The sequence below is a fragment of the Ctenocephalides felis genome, unplaced genomic scaffold, assembly GCF_003426905.1.
Source record: "Ctenocephalides felis isolate EL2017-DRISC unplaced genomic scaffold, ASM342690v1 CF-g0.4_SCAFFOLD_01492, whole genome shotgun sequence".
In the NCBI taxonomy this organism is placed as follows: domain Eukaryota; kingdom Metazoa; phylum Arthropoda; class Insecta; order Siphonaptera; family Pulicidae; genus Ctenocephalides; species Ctenocephalides felis.
In genome coordinates this window covers 3,850,739-3,876,161 of record NW_020537646.1, presented here as the reverse complement: position 1 = coordinate 3,876,161, position 25,423 = coordinate 3,850,739, and the positions used below count along the sequence as shown (strand labels likewise).

The window sequence follows — 25,423 nt, the reverse complement described above, 5'->3', positions numbered from 1 at the left end:
TACACCTGAAACTATCTCGAGACGCAGGTCGATCGGTTTTGTTATCATTTACATTTCTAATATAGACGAATCTATGATTTATTGATAGAGAAATATATAGAGTATTTAAATTTAAATCATCTGGTTAAGATTGAGTGAAGTTCAAAGAATAGAAAGACTTTTAGTATAAAATTTACAAAATGATTAAACAAATAGTGGTTCTTGTTGCTGTTGCAGCTGCTGTGTTTTGTGATGATGATCAACGTGAGTACAAAAATTATAATTATAATCACTGTTAAAATTTTAATAAAAAAAATTTGAACATGACTTAAAATATAAGAATTTTTTTCACCATATGGTAATTTTGACACCTATCCTGAAATGAAAATAAGTAAAAAAACAAACATCAAAAATATAAATTGTCAGATTTTGAAAATTAACTTTTTTTAGATTAAAAGCCATAAATAAATAAATAAAAAAAAAATTTTTTTTCAAGTTTGCCCTGGTAGTTTTCTGACAAGTGGGATAAAATATAATTTTACCCAAATACAATATTTTTAGAAACAACGTGCGTTTTCTAAATAAAGTATTTTTCTTTTCAATATTTTCAATATTGTTAATTACTTATAATTTGCGACAAATATTTGTGGTAAAGAATGTTTGTGGTAAAAAATTCAAAACAAAAATGTTGTTAATATTTTAAATCCACTTTTCTCAATTTATTACTATTTTACAACTATATTATTGAATGTTTGTGGTAAAAAATTCAAAACCAAAATGTTGTTATTATTTTAAATCCACTTTTCTCAATTTATTTTTATTTTACAACTATATTATTTACTTCAAGTCATTTCCATAAATATGTTAATTTTATCTTCATATGTCAAATCAATTATATCACAGTTTAATAAATATTGTAAAATGTTTTTGAATTATTGAAATCGGACGCTCCGTTCTCTTAAAAACTGAGTTACCATTTTTGGCACTCTTTGCCCCGTATTTTCGGAACGGCTAGACCTGCCTTCGCCAATAACTAATCAGCACGTCTCCTTATCAATACGAATCGAACGTTTTTTGAATTATTCAAATCCGTTGATCGGTGTTCCCGAAATCGTCGACGAAAATTTGCGTCCGCACACACACACATACATCGATTTTTTATAAGGTATGCCAAATTGTTCAGGAGGTTTTGAAACGTAAAGATATATAAAAATTTTCACTTTCGATTTTTTTTGCCATTACTATAAGTTGCCCTACGGGAAGTTGATAATTACGGTATAAATTTTAATATTTAATGATGCCTCTTATACCAACCCCAAACCTCTAAAACTGTTTTAATTTTTTTTATTAGACAATAATTTTGATTAGACAATCTGAAAAATATAAGTACAACTTTAAGAGTATTCTTTGTTTCAATAATAAACTATAAGAAAAAAAGTATGATATTCATTCATTATTTTGGAACTAATTATTTTTAATTTAGAACATTTTTTGTAATTTTTATATTGTATATTATTCTATAAGTGCATTTTTTGGTGCATTGTGACAACTTAAGTACAAAATTTTTGAATTTAATAATATTGATATTCCATCTAAAGTAAAATAATTCACGAAGCAAGTAATTATTTTTTATCATTGTATATACTTGTATTTACTAATATTTATTATTTAGTTTAATATATAAAATTATTAGGCAAAACACAGAATCATATAAAAGTATATTATGTTTAGTTAAATTAATAAGTAATTAATAATTAGTAATTTAATTATAATTAGTATTTAATAAATCAATAAGTAATAAATTAACTATCAGAAGTAGTTCGCTAATTTAAAAAAAAAATCAAAAGAATAGATAACATTCTCACGCAATATGCAGAAATATATATTTTATTGAAGTATTGAAGATGACAAACTTACATAATGATTTTTTAAATAAGTTATTTTTATTATAATTCATTATTTATTCAATATGTTTCTCTATTATACACTAATTAAAGTGACCCATTAATTTAATCGTTTTCTGTATTTAATATGTAAAAATAAAATTCAAAGAATGAAATTATATAACTTTGATTTGAATACATGAATATGATATAATCACGTACATATTGAAACATAAAATATATTCATAAATAATTCTTTTATATCTGTCCACATTATAATGAACGTGTATAATTTTGTTCCATGTCTGTTTTGTTTTAATTATGAGTTAAAAAACGTATATAAAAATAAAAACCAACCCCCATATGTATTCATATTCTCATATAATCGTTAAACCAAAATAATGACGTCCACAACAACATATGTTTTTGTTCATTTATTTGCATAAAATTTAATTAAATTTTTAGTTACTAGTAGGAGTAGTAGGCTACCACTTTTTACATAATTCTTGTTGATACTGCGTGTATATTTAATTAATTTTTAAAGTGGAATTGAAATTTTAAAAGGAGAAAATTAAGTAGTAAAAGATTGTGATCGTCAGTGGAAAAATAAGAAAAAACTTATAATTTTATTTTATAGAATTTCATTTACACAAAGACGTTGCATTATTTTTGTTAAATTTTTTATGTGATATAATAGTGATAGTATTGTAATATTGTAATAATTATTTATTGTGGCTCTCCCACTTTTACCACTATTTTTGTCATCAAAGTGACTAACAAGACGTCCTATTTAAAACCTAAGACGTAGAGGAATTCTATCTTTAATCATTTATCTCGTTAATTGAACAGTCTATATAAGATTCCTATGTCTTGGCAAGATTTATTTATTCCTGCCACGATGTTCGACTAAAACTGTAAATTGAAGAAGTCGACAAAACCCCAAGGGTAAAGAATAAGTAGATCGAGATTATAAATGTAGACATTTGGTATTTAATCCTATAAAATAAAAAGTCTCTGTGATAATTAAATTTGATGAATTTAATTAAATTAAATTAATTTCATTACTATAGCATTAATTTGTTATTGAGTAATATGGTAAAATGATTAAATGATATGTTGCAATATTCGATTGGAATGCCTGTGAGGAATTTAAATTTAAAGTTGGTAATATACACAATAAAATTATACATTGTTTAGTAATTATTAAAAATTAATTGATAAAAAACAATCTCATTTTATAACTTTGTTACTCTTTAGTACTCAAAATCATTATTACTCAATATTCAAATTTATCTGAGAATGTTTATAATATTCCAAAATTTAACAAAGGAACTTAGTACAAAACTAATAGTAAAAAACTAATGTATAAAAATCAATAGCAAACGTATAATATATTTTGGTTTGATCTGGCAATGATGATTTTATAATTTACATCATCATTAACCCAGTGTATTAATTTCTATTTAACTATTTATTTAACATTTCAATCATCTGCCTGATTACTGAATTATACTCTAATAAATTCTACTTCATGAAATCACGATAATTATATTGATGTTATTTTTAAAAGTTTAGTCAGTACGTAAATTCGATATTAGTTGTAAAATTTTAGTTTTGCACCGTTTTCATGTTGAGATCACTGTGAATGGTTTCATTTGTAACGTACCACGAAGAATTAAGTATATTGTACGTAAAATTTTTGACTGAGTTCTCTGCATTATAGCTATACTTAATTTGTAAGCACGTCCCCAGAGCTCAATTCCGTAGGTCCAGATTGGTTTAATGATTGATTTATATAGCAGCAACTTATTTCAACAGAGAGCTTAGACCTTTTACGCAGTAGCCAATCAAATTCTTTCATTTTGATCATTATTTGCTGCTTTTTGTTTTTATGTGGTTTTTCCAAGTACGTCTGCTGTCTAAATGGAGACCAAGATATTTTACGGTCCGTTTTGGAACCCTCTCTCGGGGTAAATGTGATATGAACTGATTTGGTTTCATTTATGCAAATCTTCCATTTGGCAAGCCACATTTGTAGCTTATTCTTCTTGTGTTTGTCGGGAAGCACTGTGATTATTGCTTAGTATAGCAATATCGTTATATTATTATTACGTAATATTGTTTATTTATTCTAGGTCAATATTGTTTTTGAATAGAGGTTTAACCCTTTCCACTCACAAATTCCGAGAATAATATATAGAGTAATATTTTTTCTGGAAATGAGGGTGTTGGTCAAAATGTTTGGGAATCACTTCTGTAGAAGATTCAAATAACATACACCACCAAATGACAATTCCAAACGACTTCACAGCATCTAAGACTTTTACCACGAGTCGTAACAATCGCGTGAAAGTACCAATCACAGAATCAATAGAATCTCATAAAAACGATTTTTCCTCAATCAATCAGCATAATCGATGTAATATATAATATTAATGCACCCGGTAAGGTACGAGGGCAGCCAGCCGGCAAAAGCGGCTCCGAGTGCAGCGAACAAATGCACTTTCTATTGAAAGCGAAATCTTGAACGAGGCTGACCGCGTTTCAGGTCAAACACTCGCGCTCTATGTGTATTCGTCTAGGGATCATTTCATAGAAAATACATGGGAATTGATAGTTAATTACATAATATAATAATTTAATTAATAATTGAAATATTTTTAAATGGAGAAAATTACTAGCTACAAATTGACGTTTATAATTCCAACACATCTGTTCAAATCTTCAAAAAAAAAAACATCGGTGTATGGCATCGTGCCTTAAGGCAAATTGCTGGAACTTCCCGTACCGTAACGAAATGTTCGAAGAATATTAAATGTTTTCAAATAAATATTGTGACATTGTCTAGTATTTATAAGAATTATGTAAACAGAATTGCAAAGTTGAAATTATTTGTTTAAAGTATATTAGAGCTTTAGTCAGAATTAAAATTAAAATCGGAATTATTTTCGATATACAAAAAAAAATTTTTTTGAAAAAAAAAAATTAAAAAAAAAATTTTTTTTAAACAAATTTTTTTTTTCAAAATCAATTATTTTGTTAAAACAAGCAGAATTTTTTTTGAATCATTTAAATCGGACGCTTAGTTCTCTCAAAAACTGACATTTTTTGCACATTTAGCTCTGTATTTTCAAAATGGCTAGACCTGCCTTCGCCAAAAACGAATCATCTCTTCTCCCAATCATTACAAATTGAATGTTTTTGAGGTCATTCAAATCGGATGCTCCGTTCTCTCAAAAACTCGATTTCTATTTTCTGCACTCTTTGCTCTTTGTCTCCGTAACTACTGGGTCTGCCTTGCCCAAAAACTAATCAGCATATCTTCCTATCAATAGAAATCGAATGTTTTTTTGAACCATTCAAATCGGTTGATCCGTGCGCCCGAAAACGTGACTAGAAAATTGTATCCATACATACATACACACACACACGCATCCATTTTTTCTGAGGTATGTCAAAATGTTCAGAAACCTTCAAAACGTCGAGAAATGCAAAAATTTTCAATTTTGATTTTTTGGACAATTACAATAACTATTATATAAGTAACAAAGTTAAAAAATTTGTTTGATTCTCATAAAAGCTCACAAAATTGTTACCATTCAGTTATTAATAATAAGAGTTATTTTGATAACGAAAACCAAAGAAAATATTACTAAATTCTTATATTGTATATTGATTATTGTAAATAAAAACTACAGATATTCTGAATAAAATTGAAACTAAAATCATTTACAAATTTCAATGTAAACGTGGCAGTTATGAATTATTTTTCGATTCCAAACTAATATTTTACATTATTATAATTAAAATATAATTAAACGCTATAATATTCATTCAAAAATTTATATAGGTTTTATGCAAATTCGTATTTCATCATTATTAATGAAAATATAAAAACTATTAATTATTTTCAGTATTAACTCAAATTTTACCCCTGGAATTAATAATTAAAACCCATTGTTTATTGTGTAATAATTTATAGAGATATAATTTTGATTGATTCGTGGGAGTTTAATATAAACTAAATTCTACAACTAATATGAATTTACGTACTGATTATATATTTTATAAATTTAACATCAAAATAATTATGGACTGATTATAGAATTAAACGCGTTTTAATCAAGTACCGAATTAATAGAGTATGATTCTGTGAAATTGCAGATGATTAAAATGCATAGATAAATAGAAATAATTTACTGGGTAATGAAAATATAAATTAAAAAATTATAATCGTCAGGTAAAATGTGGTAGTCCTGATATACTTATGTAAAATATACCAAAATTATATGAAAAAATAACAAAAGTAATGCATTTTCACTACAGATGTTTTATGTATTAATAATTTAAAAAGTACCTCAATAATCTTATTTTAATACCTTATTAAAATATTTAAATTACTTATATATTGACATGTTTTAAGTAACGTTTTTCTATATAAAATACGAATTTAGATGTTTTTAATTTTCAAAATATTAAAAAATTTATGTCCACATTAATAATTTTATAACCAATTGCCAGATTTATATATATATATATATATATATATATAATATATATATTAAGTGTGTTTGTTCCCCGGTGAAACTCTTAATGCTTGTATTTTATATAAAACTCAATTTACGATTCTATCAAATTAAGCAAGTACATGCACATAACGGTAGCTCATAAAATAACATGTATTTTCGAATTTATGACATCATAAAGAAAATTATTACTCACTATACAGATGAGTTTTCCAACACAAACTTAAGGTATATAAAATTTATGATAAAAATTTCTTTTTACAAAATATGTAGTAATCAATCAATATAGCAAAAAATTATAAAATTAATACGGTAATAAAAACTAAAGTAAAAATATTTATAGCAATAATTAAACTTGAAATAAAAAAGTGTAATCAAGTATCATTTACCATTTTTCATTTATTTATTTACTACGTAGTATGTGAATTTTTTTATGACCTACCCGAAGATAGTTATGAAATTTTCATTAACATATTTGTAACATGTAGAGAAATTATTTCAATATATGAAATGTTAAAATTTGAAGGTCGACACGATGCTTGCGCCAGAATTAACACTTTTGATATTTTATTTAATTATCAACTCATACAAACCAGTTTTAAATAACGTAAGAGATGTCTTTTCTCTTAAAAATATTCAATGTCTGCCTTGTTATGTTTTTATTGTGAAAAAAATTGTAGGTTTTATATATATAGTAAATTGCATCAATAATAAAAATAATTAGAAAACATCTTTACAAATATGATAAAAATGAATAAATAAAGTTGTGTGAATTTGTAAAAGTAATTAGATTAAGATTTTATTGTTATATATTTAGTTTTACAGAAATTTTCTAACATTATCTAAACGTTTTTTACATAAATGCATATATCACAAAATATATTGTCTTTATTATGCAATTTTATAATTAATATATTTGACAAGCATGTCATTTTTCAATTCTGTTGAAACCACAAATATCAATTGGCGATATTCATAGTTAATTATAAAATTTGATTATTATTTTCTGGAAATATATTGCAATTAAAAAGTACTAATAAAAATGATTTTCTTTGAATTTTTTGTAAATTGATAGAGTTCCTCGTAATAATAGACTAAATTTTAAAATGTTTTGTAATTTCTGCATAACTACATAATTTCTAAAAAGAATTGATTTAAAAAAATGTAAAAGTGAATAAATATTTGATAGAGAAGAATACATAAATACGCGAATCCAGGATAGATCGTGGTCAAATCGAGACTAAATATTGAAATATTTAGCCCAAATTATCAACATTTAAAGTAGTTAAGTTTAATTGTTATTTCTTTTGTGGACTCTATCGGTTATTAAGTATAAAAAATTAATAAAATAAAATATATCAGAGTACTCTTACCTACGGTTAGTAAAAATACAAGATTTAAAGAATTAACTTCTGGGCAGTAAATTTTGGTAAAAAGGGAAAAAATGTCAGTTACACATTTTAATTTTTTTTAATTTAAAATAAATAACATTATCCAATGAATTCAACATCTGTTATTTATATTGATTCATTTCGATGCCTTATATAATTTATTTGCAAAATCAACTTAAAGCCACGATGATTGAGACTTCACACTGATATGTAAAATATAATATATTTATATGTCATTTACACGTTAGAGACCGGAACAGTATATGTTGTTTCCGATGGGAAGTGTTTGGATTGCGCAAGTGTAAGTGCGTTCAAAGAGCATTAAATTTGAATTACTTTCCGGCGGCACATATTATTCTTCCGGCAGCAGACTCAGGCAGCCGTGACAGGTAGGCGCAGCAACGTTAGAGGCGGCAGCGTTTAACTACCGCGTTCGCGAACAGATTTTACATTTTAATGCTTTTAAATATGAGGATAGAAAGCGAAGAGGGAAATTATTATTTACCTCGTATGATATACGGATATTGCGATATGATCGATTTTGCCTTTTTTTCTGTTAAACCTACGCAATCCGTAAATCACGGATAAATTATTCATCTAGTCGATGGATGTTATATTTTGTCCTTTTATGTGAAGCGGGGAATGATTTTTTTGCTTTTGTGGGAGTAAAAGATTTTTGATTGCTTATAATGGTAGTTAAATTTGTACACGCTTGATTTGTTGAAAAATGTACATGCAATATTACTTGTTCATATACTTAGGAGACGAGACTTTTGAAATTCAAGAAAAGTACGTAGTACGTAGTTTATTTATTTCAATGAAAACTCGTTTTGCCTTAAGGCAAATTGCATAAACTTTCTGGTACGTCTACATAATTACTTTAATCAATAAGAATTCAGTGATTTAGGTAACATTTTGAACCATTTATTTTAAAAATGAAATATTTACTTTCACTAAAAATTGGGCTCGCCCGGAGGTAAGCGGTTAAGAGCGACGGGACTTGTTTCAGAGGTCCCGGGTTCGATACCCACTTCGAGCAGCCTGTTGTCAGGCAGCAGTGACAACGATTTTTACTTGAAAATATAGATAGCAATATGTTTCCAAGTGGAAATAGCCTTTGTCCGACATTGCTGCACCAGTAAAAAGTCAGCCCTATTAAGTTAATTCTAATAACAAAAATCATCAAAAATGGATGGATTAACCATTGGGTTACCATCGAAAAATACGAAGTAAGGAGAAGTTTCAGCCCAACAGACCATAGGACGTAAGGTTCTGATAGCTGTTAAAAATATAAAAAAAAAACTAAAAATTAATCAATACGATGTCTGATAAATATACTTTACGTTGCATAAATTAAATTAATTATTTTAACGCATTTCATTTTATCCATTTTCAGTTATAAAAATGTATTGTAAGTGTCAACGTATTGTTGATACTACACAACTACAAATCCTATCTTTCAAAATCGATACGCATTAATTTATATACTTTTAATTTAGCAAGAACCTAAGAAAAAAGTGAATTTACAAACTTAAATTTCAATCATACTTTCGCTGTTGCTGTAAAATAAAACGAAAGTACTTTAACATGTAGTTTTTGCAAAAGTTATCAGAACATACATCTCATCTCATAATGCTGTTATATATCTAAACATGTAATTTAATTGAACTGTAAAAGTGATTGTAATAATTAGGAGGAACAAGTGGTTTTGCAGAATCAAACAAGAACTTTCTAGAATTAACATCAAGCATTCGATCATTCATATAGAAATTAATTTATGTAATTGTTTATTTTTGCATTGCATTTATTTTTGCTAATGGTATTTATTTATTATAGTTATTTTATGCGTAATTGATAGGCATATCTCATTATATAATAATTTGATGAATAATTTCATGCCACAACGGTTATATTTTAAATAAAAAATTTATGTTAATTATGATATAGTTCATACATTTTTAAATAAATATTTATTTCCAATTATTTTCAATGCAAGCACTATATATTTATGATTTATTTAATATAGACCTTTGTGTTTCTTTCTATTATAGTAAACCCATGTCATGTAATAAAATGGAAAGTATCTCTATTATAAACAAAAGTAAATATTCGTTTATTAATAAGAATTAAAGTAATTTGATAAAAACATCCAGATTAAATTAGAGTTGTTCATCGATAATTTCTACAGCCTCTATATATATATTACTACTATAAAGGTGATGACTATTATTTTGTCATGAATTAAAAAGTATTTTCCTGAAGGGTCCTCAAATATGATTAATGAATGAGATCGTTGGCGTTGTTTGTCAGTGACTTTACAGAAAATCTATAATGACTGCGAAAACTTCTGAAAACAAAGTTGACATTATGCTCAAAGAGTTCCTTCGCCTTTTTGAGTTGCTTGTTTTATAAAAGAAAAAGCACGTGATTGATGCATCTCGTTAGAAAAAATAGCTTACTCAGAAAACGTTTTATTGTTTCGAGAAAACTGAAAACTTATAAAGTACGTAGTGGGATATATATATATATATATATATATATATATATTATATATATATATATAGAATTGGAACTGAAACGTCAACAATTTATTTAAGATTCTATTATTGATGTTGAAGATCACAAAAACATTTTTTAGCACTAGGCACATTTCAGTACACTGACGCATATTTTTTTTAAATAAACAACATTTTTTACAATATTAGTTCTATTTGCTTTTAAGATTTTCATTGCTTCTGTCATCTTATTTCAGTGTGAAACTTACTAGCTGTAAGTGGAATTCAGTCTTAAGGCAATTAAGGCATCGTGCTTTAAGGCAAATTGCTGGAACTTCCCGTACCAATTTTTTTTAAGCGATTTTACTTCGAAAAATTAGATTTTTCGATTTAGAAAAAAGTTTTGTTTATTTTGGCATAGTTTGGAAATTCTGAACTTTTTTTCAAAGCAATCGTACTGCTTTAAATGCATAGAGACGAAATATCGATAAACATTTTGACCGCCAAATGACATTTTTTTTACTTTTTTCATTGGATCTGCGAAACCGCTAGACCTGCCTTCAAGAAAATTTGACAAATTTTGACAAATTAATACAAGTAAAATGTTTTTTGAATTTTTAAAATCGGACGCTCCGTTCTCTTAAAAACCGTATCGTTTTTGGCACTTTTTTCCCCGTATCTTTGGAACGGGTAGACCTGCCTCCACCAAAAACTAACCAGCACGTCTCCTTATCAGTACGAATCGAATGTTTCTTGAATTATTTAAGTCGGTTGATCGGTGTTCTCGAAATCGTCGACAAACATTTGTATCCGCCCACGCACACAAGCACACACACACATACATCCATTTTTTCTAAGGTATGCCAAAATATTCAGAAACCTTTGAAACGTCGAGAAATGCAAACATTTTTATTTTCGATTTTTTTGCGATTACTATAACTTACCCTACGGGAAGTTAACAAGTATTGTAACATTTTGCAATTCTGATTAAATGCGCAAACTTTTATTGGAACTTTTATTGGAAGACCTTTAAAGGTATGTTTTTTTTTAAAGTATGGCTTTTCAAAGTCGACCAATTTTTTAACATTTTAACTTCATAGTCTTAATTCCTGAAAATTTCAGGCCAATGTGTTTTCATTTAAACACAAAGTCTAAATGATCAAAAACGATCTAGATTGCACTTAAAAGCTCTTAACTTCTAAACTAGGTGATTTTTTTTCTAAATTTCTTCACATCAGTTACGGTCAATACTATCACTCAGTTGACAAGAGTTAATAAATAAATAAATAAAATAAACAGTTTTGGCTTATCATTGATTTCTAGAACTCCCCGTATATAATTTTCTAAAATAAACTAAATATATTTTGTAATTTCGACTAACTAGCTACTTTTTTTATTAGTTGTACAATCATGATCAAGTGTAATGTGACAATAAAAATAATAAATAGCATTGCCTGTTTTTTTAATGTGAACTTTATTACGATTTTTACTAATTAGTATGCAGAATTTGATTAAAATTGTGATTTTTACTAATTTTATATATAAATTAATATATATGTGATATTTATATATAAATAACCCATAAATCGTTCAATCATTCAATCCTTTAATAATTTAACTATTTCTCTCCCACAGCCGAATACATCAAACAGTGTCGAGAGTCGGACCCGGCGTTATTGGATTGTCTGAAGGATTCGCTGCATCACCTGAGACCGTACCTGGCCGCAGGAATCCCCGAGATTGAGATGCCGCCGGTCGAACCCTTCCGCATGGACAAGCTGTCGCTGGCGCTCACCGGCGGACCGCAGGGATACCGCGTTACCCTATCCGATATGGATATATACGGAGCCAGTAATTATACAGTCAAGAACATAAAGTAAGTGACGAATTAATAATAAAATTTAAGAAGTTAATAAATAATTTACTTTTTTGGTTAATTGATTGAGTTTTGGCAAAGGCAGGTCTAGCGGTTTCGGAAAAAAATCTGATTTTTTTTTAATTCGGCAAAAATCGAAAATCAGATATTTTGTAATTTGATAAAATTGGGTACCAAACACTTTCAAGAAATTTCAAAATTTTGAGAATTTTCAAAAATAAAATTAAACTAGTGGGGCGCATGGCATCGTGCCTTAAGGTAAATTGCTGGAACTTCCCGTATCAAAAATTATTATTTTTTTAAAAACAAATAACATTTTTGAAAAAAAAATTCTTCGAAAAAATTAGATTTTTGAGAAACTATAAATTGGACAAATAATTACTTTTTTTATAATTTTTTTTTTAATTTTTTTTTTTTTTGAAAAAAATGTTTTCTTTATTTTGACATATTTTGGAAGATCTGAACTTTTTTTCAAAGCAATCGTACTGCTTTAACTGCATAGAGACAAAATATAAAGCGTGTAAGCGCCGAGTCGGAACTCATAGGTATGGAACTCATAGGAATGTAGACAAAATTTATACTTATCGTTTAAATCTTTATCAAGTATCTGATAATTTAATATGCATATGCATACGATCATTTTCGACCGCCAAATGGCTTTTTTTTACTTTTTTCGTTAGATCTCCGAAACCGCTAAATCTGCCCTCATGAAAATTTGATCAATTCTTCATCTTGTCAGTACAAGTAAAATGTTATTTGAATTATTAAAATCTGACGCTCCGTTTTCTTAAAAACTGATTTACCGTTTTCGGCACTTTTTGCCCCGTATCTTTGGAACGGCTAGACCTGCCTTTGCCAAAAACTAATCAGCACGTCTCCTTATCAATACGAATCAATGTTTTTTGAATTATTCAAATCGGTTGATCCGTGTTCCCGAAATCGTCGACGAAAATTTGTATCAGAATACACATACACACACGCACACACACACACGCATACACACACATACATCCATTTTTTCTAAGGTATGCCAAAATATTCAGAAACCTCTGAAACGTAAAGATATATAAAAATTTTCATTTTCGATTTTTTTGCGATTACTATAACTTACCCTACGGAAAGTTAATAAATAATTCACTTTTTTGGCTTAATTGATTGAGTTTTTGCAAAGGCAAGTCTACCGGTTTTAGAAATAACAAGAATTTTTATTTAAATGGCTATTTCGCTGTCGAAAATCAGATATTTTGTAATTTGATAGAACCGATAAAAATCAAACGCTTTCAAGAAATTTCAAAAAATCCCAAAATTTTTTTCAAAAAATCTGTATTTGCAAAAACGCAATTTTCAAGCATATTATTTCAAACTTTGATAAATTTTTAAAATTCCCTCTTGTCGTAGTGCCGTAATATTTGAGTATGAGTAGTATGATCAAGATCTCTATAATCATAAAAAACCATGGAATCCGTCCAATTTTTTCCACATTTAATTACAAAGAAACGGCCGATCTTGACCAAAAACTATTCAGCACGATTCCCAGTCAATATCTTTCGATCAGTTTTTAATTTTTTATAATCGATTCTATTAAAAATTAAATGATTTTAATTAATATTTAAGATTTTAATGATTTCAATCTTTCATAAATATTAAAACTCATTTATCAGTGACTATTTCCTAACCTGACCATTCCAAGCTGACTGATAAATCGATGTCATCACGACGAAACAGATTATGCAGAGAATTATATTATTAATTTTCAATTTAAATAAATATGCATATATAATTGGATCATGTACTTGAATAAATTAATTTATTAAATTCTGTGGAATATTCGAAATGGGAGACAAAAGTATTAAATCATTTCTATGCTAATACGCGAATGTGCAAATATGCAATTAACACCGTTTCTGCTAAACTTGACGTTCTCTTATGCAACGATAGTTCAGCAATGGTAAATTTACATTTTCTATTGTTTAACTATATATATATATATATATATATATATATATTCACCACACATCCACGAAAACGGTTATCTCGTACCCCGTACATCTTACACGAAAATATTACTATTCAGTATTACTATTTTTTATCAATATCTATTGCCAATTCCATGTGTTAGTTTTTACCCACACTTAATAAATTTAATATTTACTTTCCAAACTTCAGTCCAAATTTTCAACTTCTTCGGATTCCATCATCCTCACTCGTCATTGGAAATCCTTTCTCGTACGAAAAATATTTGAGGAAAACTTTTTCATTCAGAAAGAACCATTCAATTTTTCACGATCTTTTTTGAATCTTATTTTGTGTGAGTTACAAAAGCATCCCATTATATAAATAAAGAATGAAAATAGAAGGTTTTGTTCTGTAGAAAGTTTTGTGAATAGAAAAACTCTTAAGTAAAATTTATTTATGGGCGTTGAATAGGATGACTTTGGTGGGGTAAAAATAATTATTATCAATGAAACAAGAAAATTTTATGGTTAAGTGGCGATTTTAAAGTTTTGAAAAGATTTTTGTTAATTTGGAATCGCTTAAGAAATTTGGAATCATAATTAAGGTAGCAACCATATTTATATCTTGTAATAGACAATCTTATCAAAATATTTACTGTAATATTTTATATAAAATTATTTACGTTTTTTATTTAAAACTACGTATCTCTATTAGATGTAAAAATTGCGTATCTCTATAAAATTCTTTACATACTTAACATCATTGTTATTTGTTACCATGTTAAACACAAATAACACATGCGGGTTTATGTATGAATAAAAAATAGTGTAAATTGTTGTGATATTATGACATTGACACACAAAATTGTTGAAATATGCATAAAATGAAAAAATAAATATTGTGTTAACTTCTTAGCATCATACAAAAAAGGGGTGCAAGGTCATAATAAGTGTTACGAAAAATAAGACTGAAAATAAAAAACTAAACTAAACACATTGTTATGTAGCAAAATTTCTTTAAAAAATTAACAAAATAGTAAGTGGATATGGAACAAAAAATTACCTTTATGAAGGTGGCATTTTCCAAAATTCTAAAATATTTTAAATATAAATCAGTGATTTCATATCATGGTTGGAACTATATTTACTTCTGCTTCTTAGATATATAAAATATACTTGCACGCGAAATGCTCATACAAAAGTAATCAGAGAAATTACTATTTGCATGTTAAGTTATATAGAACTGCTTGAATTTATAAGTTTGCAAGATAATTGACCAATACAAATGTGTATGAGTATAGAGGTAAAAATTGTTATCTTACATATATTTTTTTATTTTTTCTAAGGTTAAGTGAAAATGGAAAACCGTTCCAGGCCAGAGTTACCATGCCAAGGCTAAGGATTGCATCAAAATATTTGAGCAGTGGAGTTTTGATCATTTTACCAGCTAGTGGAAATGGAACTTTCAGTGGAACATTTGGTAATAAATCTATTAGCAATAGTTATTTATTATTGAAAGTAATTTTTTTTAAATAAATTTATTAATAAATTTAATTAAATAAAAATGTTGGAATGTACAAAATTGCTGTAAAGGGGAGTCAGAAATATGAAGCACAACACAACATGTTTGCAAGAAAATTATATGGAATCTTATTTTTCTTGTGTTGAATTTTCTTTTCCCTTTCTCTTTTGTAATTTGTCTTGGTCAAGAAAGATTTCTTTCTTTATTTAATTTGCTCTCAAAAATGACATAAAATCACAACCGTACGCAACGCACATTTTGATGGAAACTTGTTCGGACAAACATACTTCATTTTTCTCACCTTTAGACCCTATCTCAAAATCATTATGGTTTATAGATGCTATGACGACTGTAATTATCAGCATATCCTACCTACCCAACAAAGAATAATTATAAAAAACACGAATAATATCTCATTTTTTTACATATTCGCGCAGGCCAAGGATTTTTCAGTCGCAAATGTATCGGACAAGATTTACATTTTAATGCAATGATACGAAATGATAAGGATTTCACTCCCGGTGGAAGAATATTATAAGATAAGACGATTATAATTGGATATACAAAGGTATAGGGCGCTAGAGAGCAATGAGAATATTTTACATTTTACATTTTACCTTATTCCGTATACAGAATGAATAATAAGCAAAAGCAGAACGACGACGCCGAGAAAATTCTGGCACGCCGATATAATCATACTTAGAGATTTCCCAGCTGTCTGTCTTACTTAACTTTCTTAAGATTGTTGTTTATTGTATAAAAGCTGCCTTAGTGGGCTTAGTGGTAATTTGTCCCAGTCTGGATAAATGATTAATGGGGGAATCTGAAGAGATTTGCATATCCCGAGATGGTTAAAATCCAGTCTGATACAAAATGAGAAATATGTGAAGAATTGATGTAATCATATATCATTTAATTTTCTGATCTTTTATCTAATCCTACGTATACTTCATCATTTTAATAAATAAAAACTGTGTACGTGCTAATTTGTCCTGTTGAAGATACGTGATCAATAGAGCCTACATTAAGGACTAACAACTAAAACCTCAAAATTTTCATTTTCCGAGATGTTTTCAAAAATATCTATCTGGAGAAAACTGAAAATGATTTTATTCATTATCAAATTATTTTATTCCAAACCCCATAATTTTTACCACCTAATAAATATTTCTATAACAACATTTCCTCTACTAAAGAGATAATCTTACGATAAATATGTAACTTGTTATGATTGCAGAGTTTATTCAAGCAATGCAATTATAATTTAATATGAGAATAATATTTTTGCTATCCAAACACATTTCATTCGACTCTTGGAAAAATATGTTTTCAACAAATAGCACTTCACAGAAATAATAGTCTAACAAAGCATAGCTTTGTTGAAATGTAAAATTTAATTAAATTGAAATTCAAATAATTGGATAGTATATATATATATATATATATATATATATATATATATATATACATAAATAATTGAAGAAAATCTGAAAATTTTTGAAATTGAAATTATATCACGTTGCACAGCTTACTAACCAACGCTTAAAAATTAAAAAACAGGTAAACTTAGTAACAAGTAATTTTTTATCCAATTTGAATTAACTTTCACATTTAAATCATATTCTATAGTGTTATAAATATTTTAAAGTGTTAGTTTATAATCCGAAAGAACTTGACATTTTTTTCAATTTGGAATTGATTTTTAGAGCTGAACTACTTTTGACAGACTCTTCATGTTTTATCAAACCCCAGAAAAATTATAATTGATTTTTTCTGAAATTCCACCATAACCCAATACATTTTTTGAAAGTCTGGCAAGCACCAAGCTGTGTTTTGTCAGAATCCATAAAAAATTCTCATTTTTTGTCAATTTTCTTAAATAACCCAATAATCTTTTAGAGGGTCTGCCAACCATCAAGCCGTGTTCTGTCAAAATCCATAAATAATTCTAAATATTTTTCAAGTTTTTGTAATTTTTCAATAACCTAATAAAATTTTAGAGGGTCTGCCAAGCACCAAGCTATATTTCGTCAAAATCCATAAATAATTCTGAATATTTTTCAATTTTTTGAAATTTTACCATAACCCAATAAATTTTTAGAGGATCTATCAAATACCAAGTTGTGTTTTGTCAAAATCCATGAATAATTCTGAATATTTTTCTTTTTTTGAAATTTTATCATAACCTAATAAATTTCTGCAATGCATCAAGCTGTGTTCTGTCAAAATCCATAAAAAATTCTAATTTTTTGTCAATTTTTTGAAATCTCACTAAAATCCAATAATTTTTTAGAGTACCAAGCTGTGTTTTGTCAAAATCCATGAATAATTCGGAATATTTTTCAATAGTTTGATTTTTTACTATAACCCTATAGAGGGTCTGCCAAGCATCAAGCTTTGGCAAAATCCTAGAATAAATTTGAATCCAACCGCAATTAATTTCTATAATGAATCCATTTTCCATGAGTAATCATAACAAGAACCTAAATTTTTTTCACCAATTATCATATTTTGACTGATTTTCCAATTTAATTCTAGTTTTACTTTTAATTTTTTTTTTGTTTTAATTTATTAACAGTCATCCATGGCTTCAGCAAGGTTTCTCCAATAAGACCTTCATGGATAATATTATGCAAAAAGTAAAGCTCTTTTACATCAATTTAGATGACCATTTTTTCTTTGATGATATAGTCGATACTCGATACTTCTTGATTCTATTTTTGTAGGTATTCATTGAATTGACTTGTAGATTCTCATGACGTTTAATAATTTATTTCCTGAAAAGCTCATTGTTCAAGCGCAGTGCGTTAGTATCCTGACATGGGGCAATGCCTTTTTAATATTTTAGATTATGTGATATTTTGTGACAAGTCCACGATATTTTAAAAACATTGTCATATATCGGAATATTATGGCTTCCAAGAAGATTTGAAATAATTTTACTGTTTAATATTGAGATGGCAGGGTTATTTTTTTACTATCTATCTATCTATTAATATTCATTGTCATTTTATGATGGCATAGAAACAGAAGTTTGGAAAGAAAAATACATGTAATAAAAAAAATGGGGAGAGGAAATAATGGTAATTGGATGAAGGGTAAGGGAATCATTTGTTTTGTGGTGCCTCTCACACCATGGACCTGCCTTTGGGCAAACTACCATTTATTAATATTCATTATCATTTTATCATTTCAGATGGTGTAACAGCCGATTTATCAGGTACAGTGTCAACATCAGAGAGAAACGGGCTCAAGTACTTGCATGTCGATTCGCTCCATTTGGACCTGAAGGTGCGCGACGTGCGAATGCAGGTGTCACGAGTCTTCAACAACAATCGAATTCTTAGTAAGTTTCCGACTTCGAAGACATACTATACTATTATTACATTTCTAGTCACAGGTTAATGAATATGTCGTAATCCCACATACCAATGTCAGAGGGTAATGGTAGGGGAAGCGTATTATTTGTACGTGGAAATGGTGATAAGGCCAAAATTGTGGTAAGAGGGGTAAAGAGACATTTTGTATAGGTAATTTTTACCTCGAGCCGGATAACTCTTTTGATTTATATTTTCAGCAAAACCAGCTTATAGAATTCAGAGTACTTTATTCTGTTGAAATATGAAAAAAAAACTTTTCTCTCATATCTAACGAATCTGCCTTGCCGAAAAAAGATGTTTGAGTAGTATTGATCATTGTTAAATGTATTAAAATTCTACCAGTATCTCTATAATTTAACAAAGTCTCTGTTTATAAGTATAATTATATTTGGTCATAAGTAAATATTTGGATTTTTTAAACATTTTTTAAATATTTTTAATACATGATATTACTGGTATAATCCCCCTTAATTTTTCACTAAAAAAATCATGATTCTTTTTTTGGTGAAAAATACTTCGAAAAGTGGCATATAAAAGTTCTGAGATATGAAAACCATATGCACGATATTAAAAATGTCATTATTTAATGTTGAAGAAGATCGTTTTTCAAAATAGATAATTCCATTCTTTTTTAATTTGATTATAAAAATGTATATAAAATGCGATATAAAGAAATTCTGAAATATCTTAAGAAACAGATATACAATAATAAAAATAATCATTATTTCAATTTATAATTCCAATTAATATGTTTTAATATAAATTAAACATAGATCCTTTTTTAAGAAAGATATATAATTTCTGAAATTTTATTGAAAAACCGTATAAAGAATCTTAGAATATAAACGGAAAAAAAGCCGAATATATTTAAAAATGATAATAATTTCAGTCTAATTATCCCATCATATTTCAATTCCAAATTTTTATAGCAAAAATTTTATGATGAGGTTAGAGACATTGAAAGCCTTGAAATGAAAATTATCCAAAAACTTCACAATAAGGATATTTTTCTTTAAAATCTGTACCATATCAATCATTTTTCAAATAGTTATAAAAAATAAGAAATATGCCAAAACTTAATAAAATCAAGGATAATTTTCTCAGATATCTATTTTATCTAGTATGAATAAAATCTGTTTCATCTACATTTTCAAGTTAATTCCATTTAATTTTAAGTTTTGATATTAAGTTGCTGATACAACTTTTTAATTTTAAATAATTTATGAAAAGTATTTGTACTTTCCATTTCCATTCTTTTACACACTGCTAATAAAAATTAGTGCAAGTTTTTATTGTGATTTTTTTAGCCTTCTATTAAATTGGTACATAAACACATTATGTACATAAACTGAAAACTTAATTTTGTTTCTGAAAAAAAAATTTTTTTTAGCTTCTCTATAAATATTTTTACCTTTCGGTGAGTTCAAGAACTTCGAAGTATTGTAACGTTAATAGGAAAATTATGATAAAAATATTTAGAAGTTAATGAGCATATTTCGGTGTTATTTTGTCTAGATATTTCTCAAAAAATATTACTACAAACTTTATGTTTTGCTACAAAATTTAATTCCTGATGTCTTAAAACATAGTTTTACCACCTGGCAATCACGTAAATTTAAACTTCGTGTAAATGTAATTAAGCCTGGGCGTTATCTTTCGGAAATTCTTGCAGTAAAAGTAACTTATAGGTATTTGCGAAAACGCAGAATTTCGCAAGCATTTTAATGCACTTTGCATATTCGTAGTCATTTAAACCATGAAAGGTCGCAAGATATTAGAATGTAGCAATTTGCAATTGCATGATAACTAAAACACAAATTACATCATAATTAATACTGTTTACAGAAAGTACACAAATTATGCACTTCAAATTAATTTATTTATTATTTCAACATTCGGATCAAAACAAGCTATTGAGATAGGTAGAAAAACATATTAGAATCTGGTTTGATTCATATGTATTCATAATGAACACTAATTATAGAATATGTGAAATAAAAATGGCATTTTATATAAAAACAAACTATAAAAAATAACTTTTTATGTTTTCAATGAGAATCACTTAATATTCAATAAAAATAAAGATGATCATGCATTTTGCGTTGAATCACTAGGCACATAAGATGAAATTGCATTATTTTTTACTCATTTACATGTTTTGACTCATGATTGATTTTATAAAAAAAAGTACTACTTAATATGTGCAAAGTAATTTCAATCAAATTTGTTCTAAAATTTATCAAGATTAATGATAGTTTATTTTAATTTTAGCTGAAGCCACAAATCTTTTCTTGAGAGAAAATGGACAAGAAGTTCTAGGAGCAATGAGTCCTCAATTAAGGAAAAAACTTTCTGCAGAATTTAGTCGTATTGCAAATCAATTGTTGTTACATGTTCCTATTTCTAAATTTTTGTTACCTTAGATTTTAAGACTTTAAAATATTGTTTTTTATATTTTATTAGGGATAAGTAAACTTTCATAAGTTAGGTGTATGATACAAGGAAAGTTACCATAATTTAAGTAATATTGTAATTGAGCTCATGATAGAAGTGACAACTTATTTGATTTTCAAGCAAACAATCAATTGAGAAATTGATATAAAAACAGTTATAATTATTAATTGTTTACTGCAAATATATGAGTCATTCAAATCAATATTATTATGAATAGTATTACTTATAATAAGGTGTGAATGAAGAAAATCTATATTTAATTGAGAACTATTGTGATTTGTGTATTATATAAGTTATGAAATTGTATACTGAATTTGTACAAAATTATTGTAGAATAAAATAATATTGTGGTTGAATTGAAAATAATCTGGATTTATTAATCGATTAGCCCCTCAAAAAGCTATGATTTGCACTGCCTAAATAAGTCATTAATTTTAAAAATTAATACAATTTATAAATATATATATATATATAATATATATATATATATTATATATATATATTATATATATATATATATATATATATATATATATAAACGCCTGGAGATTTATTTACACTTCAAACCAGAAGGTATAAAATAATTTCATATTGTTGCTGAAGTTCAGGCACGTATCAATTTATATTCTATTTTTATTTTATATGGAAATAAATTCATTTTATTTATTTTATATAATATCCCAAATCCTATTCCCATATTCTTAGAATATTGCCATAACCAATTTTTTAATTGTTTTTATTATTTTCTCAAAATTAAACCTTGTATTGAAAACATAAATGAGGATAATTCATATTTTGATCAACAGTCAGACAAGGGTTTTCTTTTATCAATTTGGGTTTTCTAACAAATTAATCCAACATAGGAATGGTAGTAATCATTCAAAATTAATTTAACACAATCTGATGTCAACATTTTTATCAATATTAGAAATACGTTGATTATAATAAATTTATTATAATTATGATTAATAAATAAAAAAAAACTTACCAAGCAAGTGCAGATCTGCAGGGAAAAATCTGAAAATAAAAACATAAAATAAATTGAATGATATTTTAAAAAAATATTATTTTTTTTAAGATATAATATATATCTAAATGCTTTACAGGGTTATTTTAGTTATTTTTTAACTATATAGTTGGATATAAAAGACATATTAATATTAAGGATTATATTTGAGAGTAATAATGAAAGCAATTTTCGTAGATGTATAATATTTTTGGATCTATTATTAAAGATTATGAGATAATATTAGTTTCTTACAAAATTTCTAATATGCTATGTTTATTAATTAAAAGTAATTTATTATTACGAATATATTTTCTTATTTATCGTGAAATTGTGTCAATAGCGAAATATTCGATTTAATCAAGCTTAATTCTCAAGAGAAAATAAATTGAAACTAAAATTTTATTTTAAGAATGGTGTTATGGTAAATATAAAGCTTTTTCTTGAGCACTCCAAATTTTCTCAATTTGTTCAAATTGGCTTGCAATAAAGAAAGCAAACAGTCAATATATTTATTATAGGGTTATTTATTAAAATTTTATGGTTTTAAAACGGCTTTGTGTTATAAATTTTTCCAATAAGTTCGTTCTATCACCAAAATCGACAAACATTGATGAATTGATTTATGGTACTCGTAGTCGGAAAATCTTATATGAAAATTGATATTGCTTGCCATAACATATATGTACGTAATGTTTGAAAATTTCATTCTTTATATCAGTTTTCGAAGATATTCAAGATAAGAACTTGAATTAATATTGTTTGTTGATTCTAGTGGATCAAATCCATGTAAATTGTATTTACATTTATTATTTATAAAATATATATCATTTTATTTCTGCAATTTGTTCATTTAATTTTCAATGTAAAACCATGTACTTGCTTATCAAAATTGATTTTGATCAAATATCAGAATGAATTTAACTCTTTTTTTAATTTCGTAGAAGATGTAAAAATGCTCGATTTATTAAAATTTCATGGATAAAAATAGATAATTTATTTAGTCATTTATTTTTAACAATGATAGACCATCCAAATATTTGTACAATTTATAAAAATAAGACTGAAAAAAATAAACACAAAGCTTTATTATTCAAGGAGCATCACCATTGGCTTTTTCATATATATTTGCCTGCGTCAATATATAATAATGTATGCATATGGCATATTTGCTTTGCAGGCTCATGTTAATATTTATTATTGAATTGTGAGGTTTTGTGAGATGTTATTTTGAGTACCTTCTTTGTTGAGAACTAATTATAAATTCAATGCAGACATGCACTTTATGAAAACATTTTGAAGTTGCTATAATCGTTTTTTTTGGGATCACAATGGTGAATGTAAATGTAATACAAATACTCAAAATGGTAAGTATACTATAAAAATTATATATATATATATATATATATATATGTATATATATATATATGTATATATATGTATATATACTAGCTGGCCCGGCAAATATTGCACATGAATGGTCACTGCAAATACCAGCCTAATCTGAAACTGATTTCATTTAAATCGAATTTAAACATTTGGAGATCTGATGTTTTATTATATTATATTCGTTCGTTTTTCTAATTCAGGAATTTTTTAATTAAGATGCAAAACCCAAATAATTTGTAATAATGAAATATCAAAAACTCTGTCGGAAGATTTACAGCTTTGTCATAGGTTTGTTGTAGCCAGTTTTCCCCTCAAGAACAGTTGCACCTTTAGATTTTAATATACAATTTTTTAATTGTAAATCTAAAAATTTTAAAAATCAATAAAATTATAAATTCCTAAAATTTTAATTTATATCCGCATTATATAAACTCAAAAATTTGATACCAGATCTTAATAAAAATATCGGGGGTAAATGACCCTTGATAGAAGTAAATAGTTTTTTAGAGTAAAATTCAAGCTTAAAAATTATTCTAAATAGAGGTTTGTGGTAGGATAAGAAGGTAAAAATTTAGAGTTGTATGTGTTTTCTAGTTACAAATGACAAAAAATAACCAAAAAACTCAGTCAAAAAAATAAAGAAAGTCTTGAGAGTGTCCAACTCTGGAAAATAGACATCCTAACATTCATACAAGTCATACTGAATGTGAATATTAGACATATATATATATATATATATATATATATAATTTTTGTAATATTTTTATACCTTGTAATAATATAGCTAGAATTCATATGGAACTCCTCTTAAGGCAGAATACTACTAACGTCTAGTCGCTTATTTACAAAAAAATATTGTGAGAATTGTATAGCTAAATAACGTAATGATCATTCCAAGAAATAAAAAGCATAAAAACTAATTACAATCACTAGAAAAAGAATTCCATGAACTGGTAAAATTTCGTTTTCAGTTTTTATTCATTTAGCCGTGATTAAATTTCAAGTATAATGAAAGTCACGATCTTAATTGCAGTTGTAATTGTGTTTTATCGAACTCGTAGAAAGTGAATGAGTGAAATTCAAAGTGTCTGGTACACGATTCTCATATAGTTTTAATAATACATATATTTGTTTTTCACTACGTGTTCTTTTCTATCTTGATTATATCTTTTAACGGTGAGCGATTTCTTGCGGTGTAATTAACAAAATTATTAGGGAATTTTACATGGAAATAAGATAAGAAATAAGAACTACTTTTATAAAAAAAAAACATAACAAATTTGAAAAAAACAGAATCTTCAAAAACAAATAAGACGTTAAAAATTTGACTAATTCAAAATAAGGTTTAAAAAAAAAATCAAATAAAATGTACAGATGACGCATTTCACACTCACAATCAGATGTTTTTCTGATCACAATTTTTTTAATACCATTTGTTTTTTACCAGTGACTAGCCCAAATCCCCTTAACAAATAGAGGATAAACTCAGTATTGGCTACAGATGCAAATTTTCTCATATCGTATAGATCTTTTGTATTGACGTAGGAAGAAGAGGAGTTCCTTCACG

General features: G+C 26.7%; 1 protein-coding gene across 1 annotated transcript; it reads left to right on the top strand.

Moving 5' to 3' along the window:
• LOC113369797 lies at positions 1-21,430 on the top strand. Its single transcript, XM_026610368.1, has 5 exons — positions 1-243; positions 11,910-12,150; positions 15,452-15,585; positions 18,824-18,973; positions 21,279-21,430. Exons 1-5 carry the CDS (start codon positions 180-182, stop codon positions 21,428-21,430), a joined length of 741 nt encoding a protein of 246 aa, XP_026466153.1. The 5' UTR covers positions 1-179.
• Positions 21,431-25,423: the final 3,993 nt, after the last annotated feature.